The sequence below is a fragment of the Lycorma delicatula genome, chromosome 7, assembly GCF_047948215.1.
Source record: "Lycorma delicatula isolate Av1 chromosome 7, ASM4794821v1, whole genome shotgun sequence".
NCBI lineage: Eukaryota > Metazoa > Arthropoda > Insecta > Hemiptera > Fulgoridae > Lycorma > Lycorma delicatula.
The window spans coordinates 94,932,172-94,959,192 of NC_134461.1; the positions used below are offsets into that span (position 1 = coordinate 94,932,172).

Below are 27,021 nucleotides of genomic sequence, written 5' to 3' on the forward strand. Positions count from 1 at the left end.
TATAAACATAAAACATATTTGAATGTTTACTTCTACACAAACACACACACACACACACACACACACACACACACACACACACACACACACACACACACACACACACACACACACACACACACACACACACACACACACACACACACACACATATATGTATATGTGTGTGTCTACTGATAATATGTTTTATCTACTGATTTTCTTTAAAAATAAGATTAGGATTTGGCAAGATTTTTTAATTCTGTCTCAGAGCAAGTTGGAATTAATTTTTTCTTTTAAGTTTACATTTGAACTTTTTCTTCTATATTACCAGAACCAGTAGTGATTACAATACAGCTGAATATTTATCAAATTGTCGCAACAACTCATTACTGTCAAGTTCTTATTTTACATAAGTACTTATACTGATAATAAATAATTTTGAAAATTGCAGAATGAATACTTACAGAAGCATCTTTAGTTCTTCCAAGCATCCTATAAAAAAAAAAATAACAGTACAATAATTTATGTAGTAATATACTGAGAAACAAAAATATTACTTTCTCTAAAATAATAGAAGAACAAGTAGTATCACTTAAATTTTAAGCTGTCACAAAACCAATCAGATGCACAAGTGCTTTCATGCATCTTAATTATTATTATTATTATTTCCCTTTTTTTTAAAATATAAGCAGATACTAATCTTTATCTTCAATAATAGATTTTATCATGACAATATCACAGAAAGTGTAACTCTGTGTCCCAATGATCTGATTTTACTATTATACAATTTTCTCAAGCCCTTCCCGCATTAAAATGTTTTGGTAGTGTAGTTAATTACTAAAAATAATACAAATGACTAAAAACAACAAGAAGATTCATACATTCTTCTACATTATCTGCAACAGGAAGAAAGCTAAATAACTATTTGGCAAATAGTTGCCAAAAAAAGAGAATAGTATTAGTCTTTAGCAAATAGTCCAGATGTAGATAGAAATAATCTAACAAAAATACAATTGAACAGTAGCTATGAAATATATTACTAAGACGAGTGCCCAAATTAAACTACAAGCTTTCAAGAACTAAAGAATTTAAACCAACAACGGTTACAGAATTTTTTATACTTTTTCACCAACAGAATTTCAATTATATATTTTTACACATACACTGATTAAAACAAAGGGAAAAGATATATGTAAATTAAATGTCATATCTGCAAAGATTGTAGATGACCTGATATGAGTTACAAGTCACTCTCAAAATTGACAACCATCCCTAACATTAACAAACATTATATGCTTGGCTCTCTAGGGAAATGCGACGAGAGAGATATTTTCCCAATGCCTACTTCATTGAACCAAATGAATGCACATCAGCTTGCCAAGCTCATAAAAATACAATTAACATTCACCTTTACAAGTGAAAATCTCACAGAAATTGACTGTGACTGGTACCTCTTGTACCTTAGGTGGTTTCTATCACACCCATAAGCAGGGCTAGGGAAAATAGTGTAAAGTAACAAATTAATGTTAAGACCTGGCTGGCCCAGCATAAAGCCTGCTGCGTTAACAAAGAAGGCATCTTCATGATATATATATATATATATATATATATGTGTGAGGAAGTAAACACCAACTGAAGTTTTGGGATCCTGTGAAAATTGATTCTTGGAATTAATATGGTAAGTTTAATTTATTTATTTACTGTACTTTGGTTGTTTAAATTTCATTTAATATTAAAGTTTACACATTACATGTGTATACGCACGCGCGCGCGCGCGCACACACACACACACACACCCTGAACTGGGTTAAGGAAGACCATCTATCAGCTATTTAAAAAGCTACTACAGTTATTGTTTTGATTCAATACTTGTTTGCCTGCTGGTGAAAACAGATTGCAATGTCCATGAAAATCGTTTCTCCTGCCAGTTGTGAAGTGTGAACTGTGATTCGATTTTTATGTGTAAAAGAATCTTCAGCTGCTGAAATTCATCAGCAGTTGTGTCTAGTGTATGGACCTACAGTAATGAGTGAAGGAAAGGTTAGACACAATGGTGTCGAGACTTTAAAAATGGCTGTACAAATGCACATGATGAAGAACAGATTGGCAGGCCCAATATTCAGACCGACAAATCATTGATCAAGTGAACTGAAAACTGTGATGCGATTGGCAACTGACGATTGGTGCTCTGGCTGATGAATTTCCACTTGTTGGACGCACCTCTATCTACACAACTGTCAGAGAAAAGCTCTGATATCACAAATTGTGTGCAAGGTGGGTACCAAAAATGCCCACTGACCGACACAAAGAGCAAAGAATGTGCAGTGGACAAGCATTTTTGTACTTCTATCGACAAGATGGAGATGATTTGTTTTCCCACATTGTTACGGGTGATGAAACGTGAATATCCTACACCAATACATAATCAAAACAACAGCCAATGCAGTGGCGCCATTCAAGTTCCCCAAAACCAAAAAAGTTTAATAATCTCCATACTCTAGTCTAGTTTATTATTATTATTATTATTATTATTATTACAAGTTGAGAACTTCCCAATGGAAGACATTAAGCATTGATTATTCATATTTCTTTCGCTTGGTATTTTTCTTTTCCCTCCAAAATTTTTTCATTCTTTTGGAAAAGGCCTTCAAACGTTCTTCAGACCATTTCGGACGATGTTGTTTAGGCTTCGGTGCTTCTGGTTTAACTTTCCATTTACCTATTTTATTTCTGTATGTGTTTCTGTCTATGAGCCTCCAGCATGCTCTAAATCTTCTCATGTTTCTGCCAGCCAGGCGATTGCAACTTTTAATGATGTTAAGTACGCGATTATTCTTTTGGTCAGTTGGTTTTCTGGCAGCCTGTAAAGGTGTCCAAAGAGTTTCATTCGTCTTCTTCTTATGTCAGTTTCGATATTAGAGTATGTTTCAACAATTTCGTTCGGTTGTAATCTGTATCCTTCTTCAGTTTGTCTCGGTCCCAATATCTTCCTTTCCTGTTTCTTTATTTCTTCTATTTCGGTTTTCCTACTTAAGGCCAATGTTTCAGTGGCATATAATAATGTGGGTTTAATAACTGTGTTGTAATGCTGGATTTTCGTTAGGCACGAGAGGCATTTCTTGTTTAGAGATTTTGCACTAAACCTAGAGCTTTCCTGACCTTCTGCAGGCAGTCTAATTGACTTATTTCTCAGAGCTGTTCAGCGTAATAAATTCTTTAAGTTATATAAAGTGAGGGACTTCATTTATTACACCATATTTTGTGTTTAAATTTGGGATTTCTATTATGAAGTAGATGAATACTGTTTTTTCAAACGAAATATGTAGTCCCACTTTTTCTGCACATTCCTTGAGTGTTTCTATTTGTTTTATTGCAGTCCGTTCATCTTCCGCAAGGACTGACAAATCATCTGCAAATGCCAGATAAGGGATACTTAAATTTAATTTTGCGAATCCCAATGAAATCGGTTTCCAGTATTTTTATTGTTTGTGTGTATCCTCCCATTCTTTCATCACTTTGTCCAATGTGATGTTAAATAGCAGGGGGGAGAGTCCATCCCCTTGTTTCACTCACGTCTTAATTTTAAAGGGTTCTGAGATTTTGCCCATAAATTTTATTTTAGATTTAGTTCCAGTTAATGTTTGTTCTATTAATCTTTGAGTTTTCTGATCTAGTCCTCTCTCTTCTAGAATTTGGAAAACAGATTGTCTGTCTACAGAGTCGTAGGCTTTTTTGAAATCTACAAATGTGCAGATCATGGGTTTGCTTCTGTTGTTTTTAATCTTGATTATCTTTTTCAGGCTGAGGATCTGTTCTGGGCATGACCTGTTAGGTCTAAAGCCTGCTTGATATTTTGATCGGTATGGTTCCTGCGTTCTTGTAAGAGTCAGGATGATAGGATTTTGTATGCAACCAGTAAAAGGGAAATTTCTCTGTAGTTGTTCACGTTTGTCCTATCGCCCTTCTTATATATGGGTGAATTAAAGCGGTTTTCCAGTCTTTCAGGATTTTTTCTGTTTGCCAGATATCTTGAATAATTTTTGTGATTTCCTTCACAGAATTGGGTCCTTAATTCTTCAGGAGTTTGGCTATTATTCCATCTTCTCCTGGGGTCTTATTATTTTTGAGCTTTTGAATATGGGATAAAATTTCATCTTGAGTTGGAGTGAGGGAATCTTTTTTTGTGACACTTGGTGTGACTCTTGGAAATCTTTCTTTCGGTTCGGGGCAGTTTAACAGTTTCTCAAAATATTCTGCGAGTTCCCGACAATTTTCTTTGTTTGTGAGAGCCTAGTTTATGAATAGCCTCATATTTTTAATCAAGTTAAGATAAAATAAACAATAATATAGGAATAGTTAACAAAAAATTAAACAATGACATGTCATGTCAGTACAAAATGCTGCAATAATTTAATTATGAACTGATATCAACACAATTAAAATTATTCAGGGGAAGTAAAAATAGAATATTTACAATGGTATTTACAACTTTTAATCTTTTGAGTTATATCACATGTATAAATTTGTGATATAATTCACTAATTATATTTTTGTTAGAAAACAAATTAATTTTCTAATAAAGAAAATGTAAAAAATGAGTTTTCAAAATCATAACTATACAAAGTATGACAAATAACAAAGTGCAAAAAAAATAAATCATGACAAAAAAATATTTTTTCATTAAATACATATATAACTAAAGTGTTAAATGCATAACATACGTCAGAATATCTGTGATTTCTTGAACTTGCATTCTTGTAGCCAGATGATTAACATAATGGTTGACAGCCACAGGATTAGACATTAACAACTGATTAAAAAGGCCTTTCTTCAATGTTTTCAACAAAAATAACACAACCTGAAATATTAAAAGAAAGGAACGGCATTCGTTAAAAATAAAACAAAAAAGGGTTATCCAAGTTACAACTCAATATATTTTCTCTACTAAACAGAAACATCCTATTATATCTCGAAAGAAAGTATATTAATGTTTTGCTAAACACTACTTGTCCCTTTCTTATGGCTGTGACCTATGAGACTGATGTACAAGAGGAAGAAGACAGAGTTTTCTTTCTTTAGTAACCATATTAATAAACTGAAAGCATCTATTTTAGTCCAGTGACTCACACATACTACAAAATATTGAGTTCAGTAAAAAAAAAAAAAAAAAAAAAAAACAACAAAAACAGTTCATCCTTTATTTTTCCTGGTAAGCCTGGCACAAGATGACTACCATTAAACAAATAGTTATACTACACTTAACATAAACACAAGGTTGAAATATGAACCCATTCTCATACCATTAGAGGAAAATGCATATAATAAATTCTTATGGCAAAAGAATAAATTTTGATTTTTTATTTTAAAATCAGTCTGGGGATAATTTGGTAATATGTTTTATGCAACTGTCATATGAGTGGTAATGAAAGGGAATGTACACCCTGCATTAAACAAGTTGCTTAAGTCTAACAGGAAGGTGTGAGGTGTGATGTTTGGTAAAAAGCAAAAATACTGACAATATCTGAAACAAGTGGGTTCCTCAAGGGAATCTTTTTCTGTTTCTTAATAAGTCACTTTGTTATGGATGGCTTGCTGGTTGATTGTAAAGAGAAGGATTCTGCATGTGATAGTGATTAACTTTGCTAATCTGAGAAAAATTTTCCCAAAACTTCACAGGTAACAAAATAGATCTCTGAGCATGGATGTTCTATAAAGTAAAGTCTAGAAAATTAAGGATTGAAAAATGTTGGTGGTATACTTAACTATACAATAAAATCTAAAGGTATTGTTAGTTCTCAGGTTGGATGACTTATGACAAAAGTCATACGTTGTTCAGCATGACTTAGCTAGTCATACATTGTCCAGCATGAGTTATATGATTTAGCTAGAGTAAAGACCAGCAATATATTCTGAAGGAGAGTATATTGTGAAATCTTTACAAACACTTTACTCTACAATTGCTTTTTGTAGAATTAATGTTAATGAGGCTAGATTAGGAGCACATCAGAGTGGAGGAGCAGCTATATAACTAAGAATATAACTAAGACAACAACTGACATCAGCCCCAAGGGTCCAGGTTCTGGCTGGACGGGTCGGCTAGTACAATATAATCATATTTTCTCTTTCTCTCAGTAATATGCGTATCTTTAATCACTATATCACCTATATATTTAATTCACCTATATAAACTGGAGGATAATGCAAGAGAACCACACAATGTACTCCATTACAGATGAGATTCAATACTGATATATAATTTTTTAAGTAATATTTTCGATAAATTTTACGAAATTCCTATAAAACATCCTGTAAACGTTTGGAAGAGGATAAATATGGTTCTATTCTTGATGAGATCTGATAAGGGATTAAGACCGTGCTTGAGATAAGACTACTCTTGTGTTTTTTCACAGATGATTTCAGGATAAAGAGTTTGACAAAGACAATAATATAAAACATCTGCTAGAGACCTTCCAGATACAGCTTTGGCAAATACAATACAAATTTCCAGGTCATATTGTATGCTTTTCTACATCATATTGAAAAAAATCAGTTTAAAAGAACTACTATGCAAGAGTATACATATACATACACTAGCTCACACATAAACTTCCAAGTGAATTTCATATAAAGTTTTTTGAAATTTATTATTCTCAACAAATGTTTGGTGAACCTAACAATGTAAAGCAATGACCTTATTGATAGATAATAGTTATGGCTAAAATAAGTGCTTCTGATAGGTATGAAATAATCTGTAATTATAACATATGCTTCAAACATTACTAAACCTATTTAAATTTGAATCAATAAATAAAATGATAAATACATACAATAAGAATGGAATCACCATCTCCCATAGAAACTGCAGCAGTCAACAGTGATTTCTTATTCTCAAGTGATTTATATAACTCTAATGAACAGGGTTGGCCAAGTAGAATCTTAATGATAGTATCATTCACATCAGGAGCCACCCAGCGATCCTAATCACAAAATTAAACAAATAAAAGCTAAAATAAGATTAATAGTTAAACAAAAAAGAATCATCCATAAATACAAATAATATAAGAATGGTCATTACTGTAGAGCACCAGATCAGTAAGTAAACATTAACAATGTACACTATAATATTAATACATGATTATTTGACAATCCTTATATAATATATTAATTTTGTATAACAAAATATTATTTAAATTATTAACATAACAGAAAATCATTCAAGCATGTATTTTAATTTTTCAAGTTTTCATCTAAACTGGAATTATTTAAGATAATTTCCTACATGCCTTTAAAGAAGAATTTTATTCAATTAGAAAATTCTGAGGAATGTTTTTAATTTCTTGAACAAATAATATTACAATATAAAACTGGTCCAAGCAATGTATAAAGATTGTAAGAGTAAGGTGAGAACAAAATGGGGATAACAGATGGAGTGTACTCTCCTCTATTATTCATTAAAGTGATTGATGAAATACAGAAGGAAGTGAAGGCAAAGTTGTGAGAGTAAAGCATGGCTATTTATAGATGATGAGGTAATTTGGGGTGATAGCAAAGGAGAGGTGCAGAAATTCCTGGATGTGTGGAATGGAAAAATAAGGGAGTAGGGAATGAAGATCAGTGTGGAGAAAAGCTAAGTAATAGTGTTAACCAAAGGAATGAGGTAAGTTTTGACTATCTAGGGAGTGTAGTAGCACAAGATGGGAAATAGGGAAGAGAACTCAGAAAGCTGAAGGATTTTATTAGAGCATTAGGAGCTTGGTTTGGAATAAAAAGGTACCAAGAAAGTGTAAGAAAGTTCTTTATAAAATATATTTCATCCCAACTCTGATATATGAATCATAAACATGGACAACCTCAGGACGGGAAGAGAGTAGAATACAGGTAATGAAAATTTTTCAGAAGCATGACCAGGAAACCTAGAAGGGACAGAATTAGAAATGACGATATTTGAAGTAGTTTGGGGATGGAGAGAATGATGGAAAAATTTGAGAACAGAATGAGATGGTTTGGGCATGAAGCAAGGACAACTGAGGAAACAGTTGTAAGAAAAATTCTGGAGTGGCGGGAAGGAGAAGGGAGAATCCAAGGTAGACCTAGGAGGTGATTGATGAAGAAGGTAAAGAAGTATACTGGCAAGAGATCTCAAGAGGCAGAAAGGGTGATAGAGAAGGGATAGTGAAGAGAAAGAATAAGATAGCAATCACGGACGCACCACCTGACCCATGGCAATGGATAAGAGCTAAGAAAAAATAAACCTGGAAAAAAGACTATCAAGAATCTAAAAAAATGAAATCTGTAACTGAATATGTACTCTGATTTTAAAACAATCACCAGTACATGTAGATTAAACATTTCTATTTATTTATAGTATACAACAGCAACAAGTTGACACCCAATAACAGTTACTAATACATAGTAATTAATCTTTCACCGTTACCACTCTGCCAAGAAACTGCAAATTAATATGCAAACTATTGGATCAATCAAGAGAAAAAAGCTGACAACACATTTGTCGGACTTTCCTGTCACGCGGCTTTTTTCTGATGCACGGCTTACACACACACACAATGATTCTAACTAAAGCACGCACACATGCTGTATTTCATTCGCGTGGGTGTGATGGTACTAGGGGCCGCTGTAAATATTATTCATTTATATACTTCTACCACTCACCTGTGACATCAGAGATCACAACACAGACGACCACAGCAGCTGTACATCAGTGCTATTTTGGTGAGAGGGAGTACTAATGATGCAGTATACCCACTTAGCCACTAGTTTACTTAGATCATTTTTTGGGATGAGGGTGCAATTTCACAAAACTTTTTTTTTCAAATATAATTTTTTATTAATTGTTAACATATATGTGCCTAAGGAAGGTAAGTAAGAGCCTACCTTAATTAAGTAAGATCTCAGGATACTGAGGGTGACCTTGCTCTACAGCCTCACCCCCTTGACCTTTTAAGTTGAAAATCTAATCATCAATGCCATTAAAATCTGACCAAGTGTGGTCAAAATCAGTTGAGCAATTCTAAAGATATAAAATGATTTAGAGGGGGGGGGGGACATTGCACACACACATACATACGAACATCTGGAAAATTTCCATCCAGTTTTTGGATTTTTTGGATCCTTAGGTATCAAAACATAAAGATCCGGTGGAAACCGCATGTACCCAAATTGGTCCGATTACAATACTTTCCTTTCTAAAGCTATAGCTCTGCTATAGCATTAGATGGGAAAGTAATAAATAAATAAAATTATATTAGTAATAGTTGTTTTATTTATAAACTTATTCTCATGTTTTGTTTTTGTAATTGCATTTATTTTAAAATTAATCTTTAATTTATTGTAGATGATTATTTACCAATTGAAATGTGCATTTAATTATACATTTGTGTTAATGATTCTTGAGTGTTTTTCTTTGCTATTTCATTATATAATAGAGCTCTTTCTCTCTAAGTACATGAAGAATATAAATAATTAAGTTTATATAAATTTCTACATTGGTTTAAAAAGTTTAAAAAAAATACTATGTAGTTATAATAATTTTGGGCTAATGTTTTTGGTATTTAAAACATTCTGATCTTATGATCAAACCTTATAAGATTGTAATAATACAAATTTGGAAAGCTACTGCTTTCCAAATTTGTATTATTTGGGGTGAGAGTAGATTATGTACGAAACTTTGTGTGGAACTCTAAATAAATAAATATACTCTTCTAAATTCAAATTTTTCCCCACTTTTAGCTATATTAAAAATTCCTGTGATATAGATAACATTTAATTTTAGGAAAACGTATATGACACAGATACAGAACAGCTTCCTGCCATAAAATGACTCATTTGTACTTTGGTATTTTTGTTACAAAATTAAAAATATAATTTACTAGTAATAAAGACTATTGCAAAAAAATACAGTGCACTCCAGAAAAACTGAAACACACACTCAAGAAAATGTACTGAACCCAAAAATTATTAAAATAGGATCAATGCTCTGAAATAATGCATGGTTTAAAAAATCTTAGCCTCTTGCATATAAGAACAGTCATAAAACTGACAAAATAAATACTGAAAGCAATAATAATAATTCTTTTGATTTGATTAATCTTCCTATTCTAAGAATTTTATCACGATTCAAACACATTTTTTGAGATCACTCTCATTATAAAAACTCAATAAAAAATTAAAATCAATAAAATAAATAAATATATAAATTAAAATGAATATATTATAATATAATTATAAATTATTAATCAATAAAAATTTATTACCACTTTCGGTATAAAAACTACTCTCAAGAAATAAATCCTTGAATTTCAACCTACTAATGTACTAATAGTTTTTTATCAGAAAATTTTATAAGTTTACTAGTGCCCTGGCCTTAATAAGGAAAATGTTTCAAACATTTTCCAGTAAAAAAAATTACAATAACACAATAAAAAAAATTCAAATTTAAAGATGATTTTAAAAAAACAATCTTCAGAAACTGAAAGCAATTCTTTTATCACTTAATTTTATTAATTTGCTTTAAAATAAAAACTTCCAACACATTTCATCAAACAATTAATCAGAAAAATAAATAAATAAAAAAATACAAAGAGATTAGTGCTTTATTTCACAACCCTAACTAAAGCAAGAAAAAGAACTGATCATTCAAGAACAGTAAACGAATGACAAAATGTCTAACAAGATATAGGATAAGCCTCTTGATGAACTGTACTTAGAGATTAAACTAAAGACATCATGTGAAAGAGAACAATGGATGACATGATAAAGAATGTAAAGGTGAAAGTTAAAATTGAAAAACAAATGACAATAGGGAGTATATAAAAAAAAGACCAATGAGACAATGTATTCTTCAGAATACAACAGAACATTACAAATAAAATATTGGAAATGAAAGGGCATTAATCCATGGTAAGTGGATGAAGATCACTATTGAATTATGGCCTTAAATGATGTCATACAGGGGAAAATTACTTTAACTGTTATATAATGATCAAAATTATTGTTAAAAATCACTCATTTTTTATTAAACAGAATAATTTTAAACATTTACATGGTGCCATTATATTAACTTTATATTACATTATTCTTTAAAAGTATGAATATCTACATCACCACAGTAAAATTCAACCAAAATGCATAGTTTAAAGATGAATACAAATATGATTCCATTTAAGAAGTAAAGCATACATAAATTTATACATTTTACCTATCTAATTACCATCATTTGCCTTCTTAATATCTTTACTTCTTCTTCGGCAGGAATACTGGAACGATTCATAACATCTGGACCAGAATCAGATTCAAAGTCTAGAACTAATAAAAATGTAATACCAGCATAAGCAAAAGTAAAAAACATCTACAACAAATAAATTCAAATAAAAACTACATTTCCCTGGTTAAATAATAGCATAAAGAAATATTTTTACAATGAAAAAAGCATTAGATGTAAACTGCATAATTAACTCAAATTAATTTCATACAGTTCTCTTCACAAGGGTAATTCGCAATTTTACTTAATAAAGAAATAACAATAAATATCTGATGCATCATTACTTTTTTAACTACTTATTGATAAAACAAGCTTAACTTTTTAACAGACAATATGGCAAAAGAAAATTAAGGGATTCATCAATACTTATAAAAAGAGAAATTACTTAAACTAGTTGGTTACTTAAACACTGGTATTGAAATACCATTGAAAGCATTGAAATATATTGATAAATGAAATCAGACTAATTTCATTTACCCTCAAATCGGGACCCCAAACTATTTTTTTATTATGAAAAGTTAATAGTTTTTACTATATTTTAATATGCTGCACGGTGTAATCTTAAAAATCATTTATTAATTAATTATTATGAAAGTAGATTAAGAAAATTCAATTCCCAAATGGTCACATGACTTTCAATGAATTAACCAACATTTTATTGGTTACAACCAGTCTCAAAAATAAAAACTGCTTTCATGAGAACCAATCAGTCAGAATTCAACAACATAGCCATTTTTTTCCTTACTGTATAATTCTTCATTTCACCTCCAAATTCCAGAACTCATATGTTAGAATGTAAGTACTCTAATAGTTAAAACAACAGATATATAACAAAATCTAAAAGAGGTTCATGCTTAAGAACAAGTATTAAAGAGAAATTACATTTTGATAATGTTGAAGAGCTACACCCTTAAGTTGTTTAAGTACACCTTTCATTATTCAGAACTTATGCTGCTGGATCATTAATATCTTTAAATAAAGTCCTTGTTAGACTGATCAATATATGTTTTATTTATATTTAAGTTATAACAAATTTAGATACATTTTCACTTATTTAAATATTATATCATTAGTAAATTATGTCACATTGTTAAGTTTAAAATGGTGTACATGGGCTATATTAATGTTTTTAGACTATTATAATTAATGTACTTATATTTAGTTAAACCTTTTAAGTTACATCTTTTACTATTTGATTTAGACTTACAATACTATTAGAAAGAAAAAATATATAATATAAAACAGCTATTGAACTCAACTAAAATAACAAATTTATATGCTTTACATAAGTAAGAAAAAAAGAGTTACATAGTTTACTTACCATTAATAAGGACATGAAATTGAACAACGATCACCAATAAAATCATCAAATTTCATAAAATTAATTTTTAAATGTGTTCAGATCACAATTAGTGATAATCAGAGATTACACTAGTATTACCATTTAGTTATCCAAGCCATCCACACTCAAAATGAAGTAGGAGAACTGGGACTTCACTATATAATGGAATTGTTTTTGAATCCAAATTAAAATTATTCACATGAAATTTCTACCAGTAGGAAATACCATGTAAAATAGATTACTTGATCATATTTTGAATTCTGTTTGACTTGTCATCAAAATAATAATTTTGGGAAATTCTGCTTACATACTAGGGTATTCAGGAAGAAGGGATTAATGTTTGTGCAGACTACAAATAGAATACTGTAATATCTGTTTTAGTAATGATATTATTAACAATATATATTGATTATAAAAGGCTCTTACACCATTAATGACTAAATAATTTTTTATTTAACAAATTTTTTTTTTCATAAAAATATTTATTATTAATTAATTTGAAGCAGTATTAAAAAATGTATACCAGCTGTCCATTATTCCTTATCTAGCTTATTTTTATCTCATACAATAACTGATGAGCAACTTAAAAACTGAACTGAGTTGGCTTGAACTGCAATAATTTGTGTGAACTACTAGCAATTTTAACACTGCTATTACTAGCACTACTCATTCTTAATAGTTGTATTTTTCTAAAACTCCTTATTTGACTTAGAAAGAGTTACAATAGTGGAATTTTATATGCGTTCCGAATCCTTTCAAGAAACACATCAAATATTCATGGAAAATTTTCTGAATCTTCATTATAGAAGCAAAAAATACCATACAAAATTTGGTTAAAAAATGGTGTACGATCAATGAACTGATGGTGAACAATCAACAAGAAATAAAAATGTCACTGACAATGTTTTGCATCAAGTGACTCTCAATATTGCTGCACATGACACTCACTTCGAACATCTTTTGTAAAATAATTAATTTACATTTTCATTTTTTCATTTCATTCATAAAATATTACATTTCACAACTACATTCAGTCTGTAGCAATCTGTTTTTTAAGTTTCTTACATGGTATCCTGTAAATTTAAAAAAAGAACAGGTTCAGTCATTTGACTGGTTTGATGTTATTCATTATTCCTTTCTATTCTGTGGTAATTTTTTAACATCAATATAATTATTATATACTAAATACCTTTTATCTGTTTTGTACAGGCTTTTCATTTTAAGCATACCAACATTTGCAGCTCTGAAACTGTTATAGCTACAAACAAATTTTAATGGGGAACTTCACTAATTTTTTTAAGTATTAAAAATAGTTTCCTCAATTCATTTCCATTTTTCCAATATGGCAGCCAAATTAATTTAAAAAAAAATAGAAATACCTATCTCCTTCTTCTGCCAGTTTTTAGTATAAAATATCACATTATGACTGGGAATTTTTCCCTAAATGTAACTGTTCAGGAGTTACAAGGTCTCAATGTAAAAACCAATCTAGCAGCTAAGATAACTTTTTTCACAATAACTTATATGTTTACTTCCTTGTACAAAGTAATAGAAATATTGTGATCACAAAAAATTTTGGTTTTCTGATTTTTAATGGAAATAACCTTTAAACCATCCCTGAATCCATTTTGACTAGTTTCAGTGTGACTGTATGTACGTATATATGCACATATATATCTCACATAACTAAAAAACGATTAGCCGTAGGATGTTGAAATGTTGAATTTAGGGAAGTTGTAACATCTAGTTGGGCACCTCCCCTTTTGATTGCAATTGACTGGACCAAAAGTATCCAAAAAAACACAAAATCAAAAAAATTTGGATTCTGGACTTTTTCTTCACTGCAGTAATAAGTCCTCATTGACAGCTTTTCAACGATATATCATAAGTGGTACATATTTTCATTGGTTCCAGAGTTATAGCCAAATAAGATTTTAATTAATGAAATACTTGGATGTTACAAGAGGAAGGCACATTGGTTCGAATTCCCGACTTCATATACTTAAACTTTTCATATATTTTTTTAACTTTTTTTTTTTAAATTTAAATATACTGATTTATTAATAACTGTTAACCTCTGATTGTAAAAAAAGCTTTACAATAAATAATAATTCAATAATAATAGAAAAAAATTGAAAAAAAAAAAATCAGTAGTTATTAGTGAAATAAAATTTTATGCACTTTTCATTTTAATTCAAACATTTTTACAGAGGTTAATAATTATTAATAAATCAATATATTTAAATTAAAAAAAAAAAAGTTAAAAAATATATATATATATATATATATATGAAGTCAGATTCGAACTGATGTATGCATGGTTACGGATCCGGCATGTTCTCACTTACCCCACATAACTACTTGAGCGACGTGAAACAAAATTAATATATAAACTAATACAAAATGCTGATACAGACACACAAAAAAATTTCATGCAATGTGGTGTCCATCACAATGCAATTGTATAACTGTCCACTTTATTAAAGAATTGGAGGATCGTATCTCACTTTCAAATGAAATAAGTTTAAATGAAGTGCAGCAAAAAATGTATATATGTAATTTAACAGGCATACAAGGTAGTTGGTGGTGTAACTGTACACATACAGGTCTAACTGTAGATAAGTTGTAGTTCCCTGATCAATGATTGGGAAAAATATTGATGACAGGGAAAAATAACTAAGAATAAATATGTCTTAAAATTATTTTTTATATCAAAAACTGGCAAAAGATTGGTTTGTATTTAAAAAAGTAAAGCTGGCTGTCATTCTGAAAAAATGAAAATGAACTGAAGAACACCAAAGCCATATTTCTAATGCTTAGGAAAAAAGGAAAAGTAAGTGAAGCTCCAATACAAAATTTTTTTTTCGGTATTACATTTTCAGAGATCCTAATGATGGCTCACTTAAAATGAATACCTGCATAATCCATTCTCTGTCTTCTGCCACAATGTTACCTTCTACATATCCCTTATTACAAAATTTACTAAATCTGGATATCTATAAATTCTGCCACAAATTTCTCTTCTCACCTATTTGTATTAAGGCAAATTTTCATTTTGTAATTGATCAATCTATCAAATTTTAAACATTCTCCTGTAACATCATATTTTGTATTCTTTTCCTAATGTCAATGTTTCAGTCCCATCAAGTGCTAAGTTTTACAGAAATATTATAATTCTTAATCCATGTTTGATGCTAGCAGACTTTTTATAAAAGTTTGAAAACCCCTTGGTTGTGTCAATCTGTTTTAAATCTCTACTTTATTTGTCTGTCCTTTGTGTTTTTATTACCAAGAAAATAAAATTCTGCATCTTCTAATATATTATGATTCTCTTAATAGTTAATTTCTTACTAGTTCACTTATATTTACACTTAAAATAATTACTTAACTAAAATATTGAAGAAAACAATATAACTTACTTTTATTCAACGATTTTTGAGAAATCAAATTACATAGAGGTATTCTTTTCTTATTATCTGTAAAGTAAAATTTAAAACATAAATTAACAGTAAATTAACAGTGACGGTGGTTGAATAACATATTCAACCACCTCATAAATCCACTGGTAGACTTGGCTGCATGCAGCATTCATTCTTGTATATGAAACAATTTAATCTATCATTAGTCGCCAGGATAAAAAATTCTTTTTGAAAATACATAGGTAATACTCAATAAGAAACGTGCTGGTAATGCTATACTGACAACAGCATACTCTTGCTCAAATATGACACAAGAATCAATACCAAATACTTTCACATTTATCAACAAATTGCAACCCATCTTACAATTTAATGCAGCTAAAAAAAAAAAAAAAACACAAAAACTAGACCTTACCATATGCAAAGTAGACAAGAAACTTACTTTTACAAGATATAGAAGACTCAATTCACCCAATTACACTAACATACACCTTTTATAAGTATGAAAAAAAAACTATAATAAACAAACTCATATTGACTAATCATTAAAAGGAAAAAAACAAAAGCGAAAGCTCTAATGCTTCAAACACAAGAAACAAAATAATTGTATAATGCTATTAATAGAGAAGTGAAAAAAACGGAAAAAAGGAGGTACATCAAAAAGAGACTGCAGGTAATAGGAGAGGACTGCTCCAAACACAATAATAAAGAATTTTACAGAGTAGTTAGGTTTTTTAACCAACAGCATTTGGAATAAAGAATATGAATGGGGTAATAACATGTTAACCAGGAAAAGTTTTGAACACATGGAAAAAGTATTTCAGGAATTTAGTAAGTAGTGATAGTACACCAGGGTACAGGGAGGAGGATTACGAGGAAACAGGGGAAAATGACATACCAAAACCAACATTTGAGGAAGTAGGAGGTGCACTGAAAAGTTTTCAGAATGGGAAAGCACCTGGAAAGAAAGCAACACCAATGGAATTGATAAAAAATGGTGGAACCACTACGCAAAGGCAATTACATGAATTTATTATTATAATATGGAGAGCAAAATACTGACAGAAAAATGAAAGGAAGTAGTTATAATACCACTACACAACAAGGGGAGCAGAAATTATCAAGGAATATCGCTCCTGAATACAACTTACAAAAATAATGTTAAAAATTTTACTTGGAAGGATAAAAGTACATGGAGAAAAAATAATTTGAGACCACCAACTAAATACTGGAAATATGACAAAGATATATATGTGCGCTTTGTGGATTCTAAAAAAGCACACAAATTTCTAATCTCACAAGATCAGAGATTTGAAAATGAATGAAACAATATATCAAAGAAACTTATTAGAAATGGTAAAAATATGTATTACATGATCTAAAGGAAAGATTAGGATAGACACCGGGTTGGTCTAGTAGTGAACTTGTCATCACAAATCAGCTAATTTCAAACTTGAGGGTTCTATGGTTCAAATTCTACTAAAGACAGTCGCTTTTATACAGGTATGAATAATAGATCGTGGATCTGCTATTCTTTGATGGTTGGGTTTCAATTAACCACATCATCTCAGGATGGTCAACCCGAGACTGTACAACACTAAACCTCATTTACATTCATAAATATCCTCTGAAGTAACCTTAATAACATTCATAAATTAACCTTATGGTGGTTCCAGAGGATAAAGAAGGAGCTAATATAAACTTTTGAAATGAATACATGAGTGAGACATGGTGACAGTGTATCACTTACATGCGGTTTATTCAGAAAATAACAGATCTTTATTTTTTTAATCTTTATTATTAATTTTATAGATTACTGGTTCTTGTCCTCTTCAAAGTATTCCCCTCCCCTATTCACACACTTTTCCCAACGGCGTTTCCACTTTGTGAAGTAGTCCTGGATAGCTTCATTTGAAATGACCTTTAAGGTTTGTGGTGAATTTGCTTTAATGTCATCTAGTCTCAAAACGGCATCCTTCCATTACTGATTTTAATTTTGGAAATAAGAAGAAATTGGAAGGAGCCAGGTCTGGCAAGTCGGGAGGCTGAGGGAGGACAGTCATCTGATTTTTGGCACAAAACTGGCAAACTGACAAAGCTAAGTGTACAGGTGCATTGTCATGGTGAAGGAACCATGAGTTGTCTCGCCACAACTCTTGGTCTATTTTTGCATGTAAATGCTGTAAAATGCCTTGATAGTAGTTTTGGTTCACTGTTTCACCTTGGGGCAAGAATTTAAAATGCAAAATTTCATTACAACCAAAAAAACAGAGAGTGTCACTTTGACACTGGATTGAAATTGGCTTGCTTTCTTAGGGGGTAGAGTTCCTTTGCCAATCCATTGCGATTATTGAACTTTTGTCTCAATGTTGTAGCCGTAACCTTAGCTTTCATCTCCCAATATGATCTTTTGCATGAACATTTCATAGTCAATTGGCTTGCTCAAGAAGTTGCTGACAAACGTCTACTTGAAGTTCTTTCTGCTGTTCTTCAAACAAGGAACTTTGCTGCAACCCAATACACATTTTCAATTTTTCAGTCGAAATGTCACGGTGTGATCCAATTGAGATGCTAATCTCTTCTGCAAGTTCTCTGACAATCAGTCGGTGATTTGCAAACACCAGATCATTGATTTTCTGAACGTGGGTGTCATCAGTTGAAGTCGAAGGCCTTCCTGGTCAAGAGTCATCTTCAATTGACAGACGACCATCATTAAATCATGAAAACCATTCATAACATTGCATACAATCTGCATTGCATCATCTCTGTAAGCTTGTTTCAAAAAAGTTTCTGAAAAAGTTTTCCCCAGGAAAAATTCCCAGTTTTATGCAAAATTTTACATTGTATTGTTGCTCCTGAAAATCACATATTATAAAATCGCTATTAACACTTAATCATGTTGCACTCAAATAACAATAACTAAATGAGATATCAACAATCCAAGAACATGTGGTTACAGAGGAGGTTATGGGAAACACAATGGTGCCAACCGCACATCACTAAATATCTCTGTTGGCGCATAACAAAAAATTTTCAGTTATTTACTGAACAGACCTTGTACTATTCAATATAGTAGTGGAGGATACACTAAAAAAATGAAAGGAGCTCCATGGAGAGCATATGTAGGAGAAAATATAGACATCCTGGCCTTTGCTGATAATATTGCTCACACAGAAGAAAAAAAGAAAAATTTTAAAAAATTAGCAAAGTAATGGTGAATGAAGCAGCAAAAGTAGGGCATAGTAAATCAGTGAAGAGAAGACTAAATACATGAAAACTAGCGGAGGAGTTTTTTTTTGGAAATCAGAAAGTACAATTCTGAAATAACAAATGAATTCAAATACTTAGGGATGACAATAACAAGAGATATCAAAAGAGAAAGTGAGTTACAACCAGGCTGGCCGCAGCAAACAGGTGTTACTGGGAGATGACAAAAATCTGAACAAGATACTGTCATTCTAATAAGAATATAAAAATCATTGATTCAGCCTATAATACTGTATGTTTCTGAAACAACATTAACTAAAGCAGCTGAAAGAGAGCTAATAAACTTTTGGAAATAAAATATTAAGCAAGATATATGGACAAATTAGAAAAGGTGGTAGCTGGAGAATCTAGCATATCAAAGAGATAAGAGAAGAGTCAGGGACTTGACATAATCACACTGATTAAAAGCAGAAGATTAAGAAGGCCAGGATATACTGTAAGAAGGGAAGAAGTTACAAAGATCAAAAAAGTATGGGCAAAATGGCCTATTGGCAGAAGACCCTGGTGATGGGCAGAGACAAGTAAAGTAGGTCCAGAGATGGAAGCGAAGAAGGATAACAGAAGATAGAGACAGCTTCTTGACAAGGCCAAAAACCTACTAGAGTTTGAGTAGCCACAGAAGTAAGAGTAAATATGTTAATTAATCATCAAATACACTAACAACATTTTATATAAAACATATAAAAGTCAAAAACTGAGTAATATAATATGAGATTTTACAAAGTTTAACAAAAACAAGAACTTTAAAAATAATTATTTTACCACTTATAAGAGGGTTTTCCTAATCACTGCAATGTGCAATGTGGGTTCAATTATCAACATTGCCTTTGGAAGGACTACCTGATAAAGGAGAGCTGTATAATACCTTGAAAAAGATCCTTCAGAAGTACAATTTCATTTAGATGGTAGCTTTTTTTTTTATTAATTTTTGACACTTTTTTGGTTATTAAGATGCCCAGTTTCAATTCAAATAAAAACAATAACTTCAATGAATTAATTAATCTTGACAATTCCCACAATTATCCTTTTCCTTCTCTAATAAAATTATCCAAATATTATGCTATCCACAGACTTAAACTACCATACCCCTTTTTAGATCAGAACTCTAAAATAAAACATAAAACTCTAGATTATTTAACATAATAGCAATAAATTATGTTAAATACAGCTGAAAACAGTGCCCACTTACACAATGATAAACAATATGAAAACTTAATGGATTAGAATAACATTTTTTAAGAAGCTGAAAAGATGAAATGGCTATTTTAATCAGCAATAATAATTTATTACGAGTAATGGCAATAACCAAACAAATTAATATTCGAAGGTAGGGTGAAAAGTTCTGGGTCTCACACTAGCTCGCTTAATTTCTCGACGGCGTCGCATGAGTCCATTCTTCATTACTTTATTACAAGAGTTTCAAGTTGCTGCATTACTTAGTGTAGAATAAACAGTCTGTCAAAGTAGAGAATTAGGGTGTTTTTTTTGGAAAATAGAAAAACTGGAAATTTGTGTAGCGATTAAATATTCTTTTCTAAAAGGCTTAAGTTCAAAGGAGATTAAACAAGATTTGATAAGATACTGAGAGACTCTTCTCCATTACATACAAGAGTTAAACGTTGGGTCGCAGAGTTTAAAATGGGTTGAATACACACTAGTGACGAACCATGCAGTGGATGTCCTTCTGAAGTGACAATGCCAGAAATGATAGAAAAAGTGCAAAAAATCGTTTTCTCATATCGACAAGTTAGCAGAGTCTGTAGGCATGTCAACAGAACGTGTGCACAATATTTTGCACTAACAGTTGGGCATGAACAAACTGCATTAGACAGGTGCTATGTTTGCTCATGCCTGACCAAAAACAGTGCTGAAAAAATATTTCAAGCAGTTGTCTCAAGTTCTTTCAGCGTATTCCAGAGGAATTTTCACGTTGATTTGTGATGGTTGATGAGACTGATCTGGCTCCCAATAATTATCACTTGTTTAATCTAATCTAAAAAAATGGCTTGGAGGGAAGAAATTTTTGACCAATAATAAAGTTACTGGGACCGCAGATGGTTATTTTAAGGAGTTGGATAAATTAATGCACTGAACTGGCAAAAGCACTCTTGTGGAATGCTGAGCTAAGTCTATAAACCTTAATGGTGACAATGTTGAAAAATAAACCAAAATTTACCTAGAAAAATGTTGTTTCCTTATCCAGGCCTGGAACTTTTCACCCTACCTCATAAACCTCTCTTTGTATACTTGGGAAAAAAAGGTAAAATTAAAGGAATGAAGTTTTATTACTTGTGTACCTGTTAACTGGAATGAGCTGTCATCTTCAACCGTATCTTTTTTCATTTCCTGAAATAATTTTACAGTACCCTCCAATGATACACCACACATACTACTACCAACATTCTGAAATAATAAAAATATATTAGAACATACAAAAATTAAATAATTAAAAAACAAAATCATTTGTAATCTGACTTATTTCACAAAATAATTTTAAATAATCTGGTTTAAAACATATTATTCCATGTATAATAAATGTAACATTTAAAAATAGGTTAAAATTTTATTATTGTGATGGAGATGTACAGACTGAACCAGGCAATTAACTACTTTAGATAAATGAGACTACTGTCACAGAATTCAAGTAACTAACATGAAAATTCTACATTGAAAAGTTTTGTTTATAAAATATTTTAATTTCTTTCATTTTAAATAAAATGTAGATTTCAAAAAATATTATTTATATCTGTTTTATTTGTAAAGTGTAATATTCTCACATACTATTTCAAATAATGTTGGGGGAATTTGGAAAGTTTAATAAATTTGGAGGGGGAAAGGCCAAGATTTTTTTTCTATTCACTAGATGGATAATATTTTCAAATAATATACTTTTTCCAACAGTTCTGTTAATAATTTTATAATTTTTTTAAGGATCATGAAATCATAGTCTGTCTTTCCTTTTACAAAATTCTTTCATTCTTTTTCTTAACTTTCATCTCTTTCTTCAGTCTATCCATCATGCTTTCTTTTTAGAATCATCCACTAGGTTTTCTGAAATATTGTCTGTCAAAAATTATTATGTTTGTAAATAATTCATTATCTTATTATCTTGTTCGATTTTTTAAACCAGCTTCATTTTTGTTTTCCTTTTTAAAAAAAAAATAAGTATTTTTTTTTAATAAAGTTTCATCCATTTTTCATAAGTGAACATAAAATCTGGGTCTTATTTTTTTGACTGTATGGTCTATTTATTAAAAATTTAACAAATTTCTTCTGATTTTCTTAACTAATAAATATTTCTTAGGTTAGGTTTTTTAGGTAAGTTTTAGGTCACGGATTTTTCTTACATTTTTTTTTCAACTTATACTACATTTTTTCCTGAGAAATTCTGTAGGTCTTCTGCACTATAGAGTGTTTTAATTTCATGTTTTTGGATAAGGATTTTTTATTGTAAATGTTTCTTGTAAGATGATAATAAGCCACTTCCATTTGTTTCTGAATTTTATTCCTTCTTTTTCTGAAACGTGCTGCGTTTTACTAAAATATTAAAAATTTTTTATTCTTTTGTAGATTCTTCTTCTGAAATTTTCATTGTCCAAAATCTACTTTTATTATTGGAAAACTATTTTAATTATCTATTTTTCCATAATTTTTCTTTTTCCGACTACTTTTTTTAAACTTTTAAAAATAAAATGACATTTTATTTTCTTATATTAAAGATACATGCTGTTCAAATTGGTATTTAGTTTTTAAAGCAGTATTAATATCAGAGCAGTATTTTCTTTACTGAGTCACTCAGGTGTACTATTTCCAGAGGTTCCTACATTTTGATCACATTATCCAGCAACTTGTACTAGTACTACTAGTGTGCTGCCAACTTTAAAATTACTCCAATTTTTTTTCTACAAATATTCCAATTATTTATGGAATATCTGCAGCTTGTAACTTGTCACCAATAGTGTCCTGTAATTGTAAAATTATAATTTATACTTTTGTGGAGTATATGTCTAATTCTGAAATTAAATATAGTTGTGTCTTCTTTAAAAATGAACCGTATTAACAATTACTAAATCAAAATCTGTTAATCATTATTTCTATTATTTTTAAAGGTACTGATTAACTATTTCAGTTAGGTAATAAATGTCAACAATACATGTTAACTAGTCTGGGGTATATTTTCATCAGGCAACCTATATGCATCAGCTTACCAAATGTAATTTTATACAGTAAGTGTATCTTTAACTAATTCTTCAAAAAATTAGAAAATCCAGCATTCGTAAAAATTTACCTAGAGAATATAATTTTCCAAATAAGTGTAACATTTTATTGAAAAATTACAAATTAAATAGTATTTAAGTTTCTAACAAGCTCAGGCTATGTACAGGAAAAATTGTAGCAACTTGCAATATTAAAAAAAAATCTCAAAATATTATTTTATTTAAGGCTTGAAAATTGCTTCCATGAAGAGAAGTTTTAAAGCTGTCATATGTTCAATGATCTAGTTGCTGATGTGTGATCTTGTTGTTCTAAATGCACTGTAAATTGTTCAAGGATACTTAAGGCATCATTATGATTATCATTTTTTCATCAGTGTGCTATTTTATTACTTCTTAATTACAAATGTAAAGTATGACTTAAATTCCCTGTGATCTGCTTTTTTGTCTAACTCTACCTTTAACGTAAACTGAGTTATGGAAAAAATACAAGAAACCATTCATTCCACGAAATATATTTTTCAGGGAATGAGTTGATTTTGGTGAATTTAATAAAAAATAATCCAAGTAACATTTATTTTAGTAAATAAGTTGGAGAATTTTAAAAACTTAAAATTTAATAATAAAATGAGTATTTTTTTGAGAAAAAAAAATCATTTTCCAAATGTTTTATATTTATAAAAATGTAATAATTAAAAATCACCAAATAATAATAATAAGGATAATCATTTTTATAAAACTACATATGACTTGTGTATTTAAAATAATTATACTGCCAATATGAAAAAAGACTTGATTACACATCGGACTGCTGTGCCACTGCCTGTACTCTGAAATTCAAATAAAACAAATTGTTTTTTTTTTTTTTTTATCAAATGTAAACATAATTTCTTGTATTACAGCTGCACAACATTTTTGTGTTTATTAAATTTAATGTTTAATATTATTGAGATTTTAAACACTGTGATCAGGTATTTACTTTAAAATGTATATTACTGTTTACTGTTTTACGTAAGTTAATAAAAAAATAATGAAAAATAAAATATTTAATACTCAGTATATAGGAAGAAACTGTTTAACGGTGTTTATTTTTGTGTTTCAGAAAATGAAGTAGGAAAAATAATTAGATAATAATCAATTATTATCTCGCCTTTCATACATATCTGTACTTTTTTTTGATTCGGAAACTGCCTGTTTGAATAACTATATAATATAAATTAAATATATTGATGAAGTTTGATTTTCAATTTTTTCTGACGGCAAACTCGCGCCGAAACCTTAACAATTTTATTGTGTTTGTAGTTTGGATTTACTTCACTAATAACTACTACTTTTTTAATTTTTTTTTTTATTCTTATTTGTAGTAAAACTTTTTTTACAATCATAGATATTAATAAACAATATATCTAAATTAAAAAAAGTTTAAAAAAAGAAGAAAAGGAGATGAAGTCTGATTCTAACCGATGTACCTTTTCTTGTATGATCTAAATATTTCATTAATTAAAATTTTATTTGCTTATAACTCTGGAGCTAATGAAAGTAAGTAGCCAAGCACTTATTAAATATCGTTGAAAAGCTACAATGAGGGCTTAATTACTGCCGTTAAGAAAAAGTCAAAAACCCATTTTTTTTTGTTTTTGGGCTTTTTGATTCAGGGATGATTAAAATACAAAAGGCTCTCCTTTGATAATCAAAGGCTAAGGATTATCACATGCATTCAAATAATAATTTGTTACAGTGAAAGAACTAAACACAAGGTACAAGACTGCAAAATGAAAATCTGTGGAATTAGGAATGGGATAAGTACAAATATATATATAGGTATCATACACAAGAATTATTTCTGTCAGCCGGTCATGGATGTTAGACATTCCAACCAGTACTGAGTACAGTACTACTTTCTTTATCTGTCTGCCTCTGGAACCATTGTAAGGTAATACTTCCAGAGGATCATCAGGATATTGCAGATGACATCATTCCTATGCATAAAATTATTTCTTGTTTAAAACAGTGCAGAAATTAAAACATACTGTTTAACAACAATAACTGTTACAATCAGGATAAATAAATATAAACCATAATAATTACCTCTTCAGCATCATCAAATGAAAAGAAACTGTTTTTCTGAGCAGCACTTTCAAACCAATAGCTATCTTCCATTTTGAGTACTTAATTTATCTGACCAGTCTTATTTTAGAAGTATGAACTATTAATTTCACAGTTAAAAATCATGACCAGCTGATTTTTCTGTAACAGAAAAACAATTTGTAAATAAAGTTAACTGTAATAAAGAGTAAAAAATATTCTACTTATGTTAAATTGGAAAAAGATTCATTCAACATATGGATTTAAGATACATTTATCTTAAGGGAATATCATGGCAACAAAATCAAACTGTGCACTGCATTTAATGAACAATCACAACCAGAACAGTTTTTTTTTTAATTTGCTCCTAACGCACTTCTTTAATAAAAGAAGTCAGTATTATACAAATGACATAAATTAAAAATACATAAAGCTTCCAAAATTCAAATATATTGGCTACTTAACAATCAACTATCATTCATACTGAGTAGTTAAAATATCTGTATTACACACACACACAAACTGCTACAGATAAAGGCAGAACATATACAAACATTAATATTAACAAATTAACAGAAAATAGCTTATTGTATTACAATATATACTGCATGATGGATAAAATTTATTTATTTTTATAGTCATTATCTACTGTTTTTAATTTGGTTTTAATTTTTTTCAACATATTTCCATGTTAGCAAACCTCTAATTTATAACTGGGCTTTTCATAAAACATGTAAGGCACAAACATTGAAGTTACAAAATAGCTTTAAAATAAGATATTAATTTTTTTATGATAAGTAAATTAGGTTGTTTAATGTCAGTGATTATAATCTATATAAATGTTCATTTGTTCAAAATCTTAAATCTCCAAAAGTTCTTCACCGATTGCTTTGAAATTTTGATACAATGTTGCATTCGAATATACGTGTATTTTTATATACCTAAGATGTCACACCTGTGACAGGTAAAAACATGCTTTTTTTGAAAAACAGCGCTATCTGTTGGTTGTAAAAGCAACACACACTAAACTAAATATTTTACAACTCCATTTCAATGTTTCTGATATGTGTGTCTGCAATAGACTAAAAAAACTACTGGACCCATTCACGCAAGAAGAAAAAGGGAAAAATCAGAAAAGGGAAAAATTGAAAAAGATAAAAAGGGTAGAAGGGAAAATGGAAAAAAAGAAAAAAGGGTAAAATGAAATGGAAAAGGGGAAATGGAAATAAGGGAAAGAGAATAATGGCATAAAAGGGAGAGGTGGAGAAAAAGGGGGAAATTTGGGAAAGGGAATATGGTAAAAATGAAAATGGGGTAAAGGAAAGGGATAAAGGGAAAAGGTTAAATTTTGTTAAGTTCTGTAATATTGATTTTGTTAATCTTTTATCAAACTTTCAATTGCGTACATTTAATCTATATATATATTAATTAATC

The 27,021-nt window shown here is 30.0% G+C and overlaps 1 protein-coding gene across 8 annotated transcripts in view; it reads right to left on the reverse strand.

The window, feature by feature from the left end:
- Vps16B (Vacuolar protein sorting 16B) overlaps window positions 1-27,021 on the reverse strand; it is a 48,344-nt gene that overhangs the window by 19,118 nt on the left and 2,205 nt on the right. For 5 of the 8 annotated variants that reach the window (XM_075371938.1, XM_075371934.1, XM_075371936.1 and 2 more), the window contains exons 2-8: window positions 25,591-25,749; window positions 21,586-21,691; window positions 16,022-16,078; window positions 11,210-11,304; window positions 6,810-6,959; window positions 4,704-4,840; window positions 447-474 (exon numbers count right to left, since the gene is read on the reverse strand). In XM_075371938.1, coding sequence (XP_075228053.1) covers window positions 447-474; window positions 4,704-4,840; window positions 6,810-6,959; window positions 11,210-11,304; window positions 16,022-16,078; window positions 21,586-21,691; window positions 25,591-25,662 — 645 coding nt within the window. In that variant the 5' untranslated portion in view covers window positions 25,663-25,749. The remainder of the gene's footprint in view (window positions 1-446; window positions 475-4,703; window positions 4,841-6,809; window positions 6,960-11,209; window positions 11,305-16,021; window positions 16,079-21,585; window positions 21,692-25,590; window positions 25,750-27,021) is intronic. The other 3 variants (XM_075371937.1, XM_075371935.1, XM_075371941.1) reach the window with 1 other exon arrangement.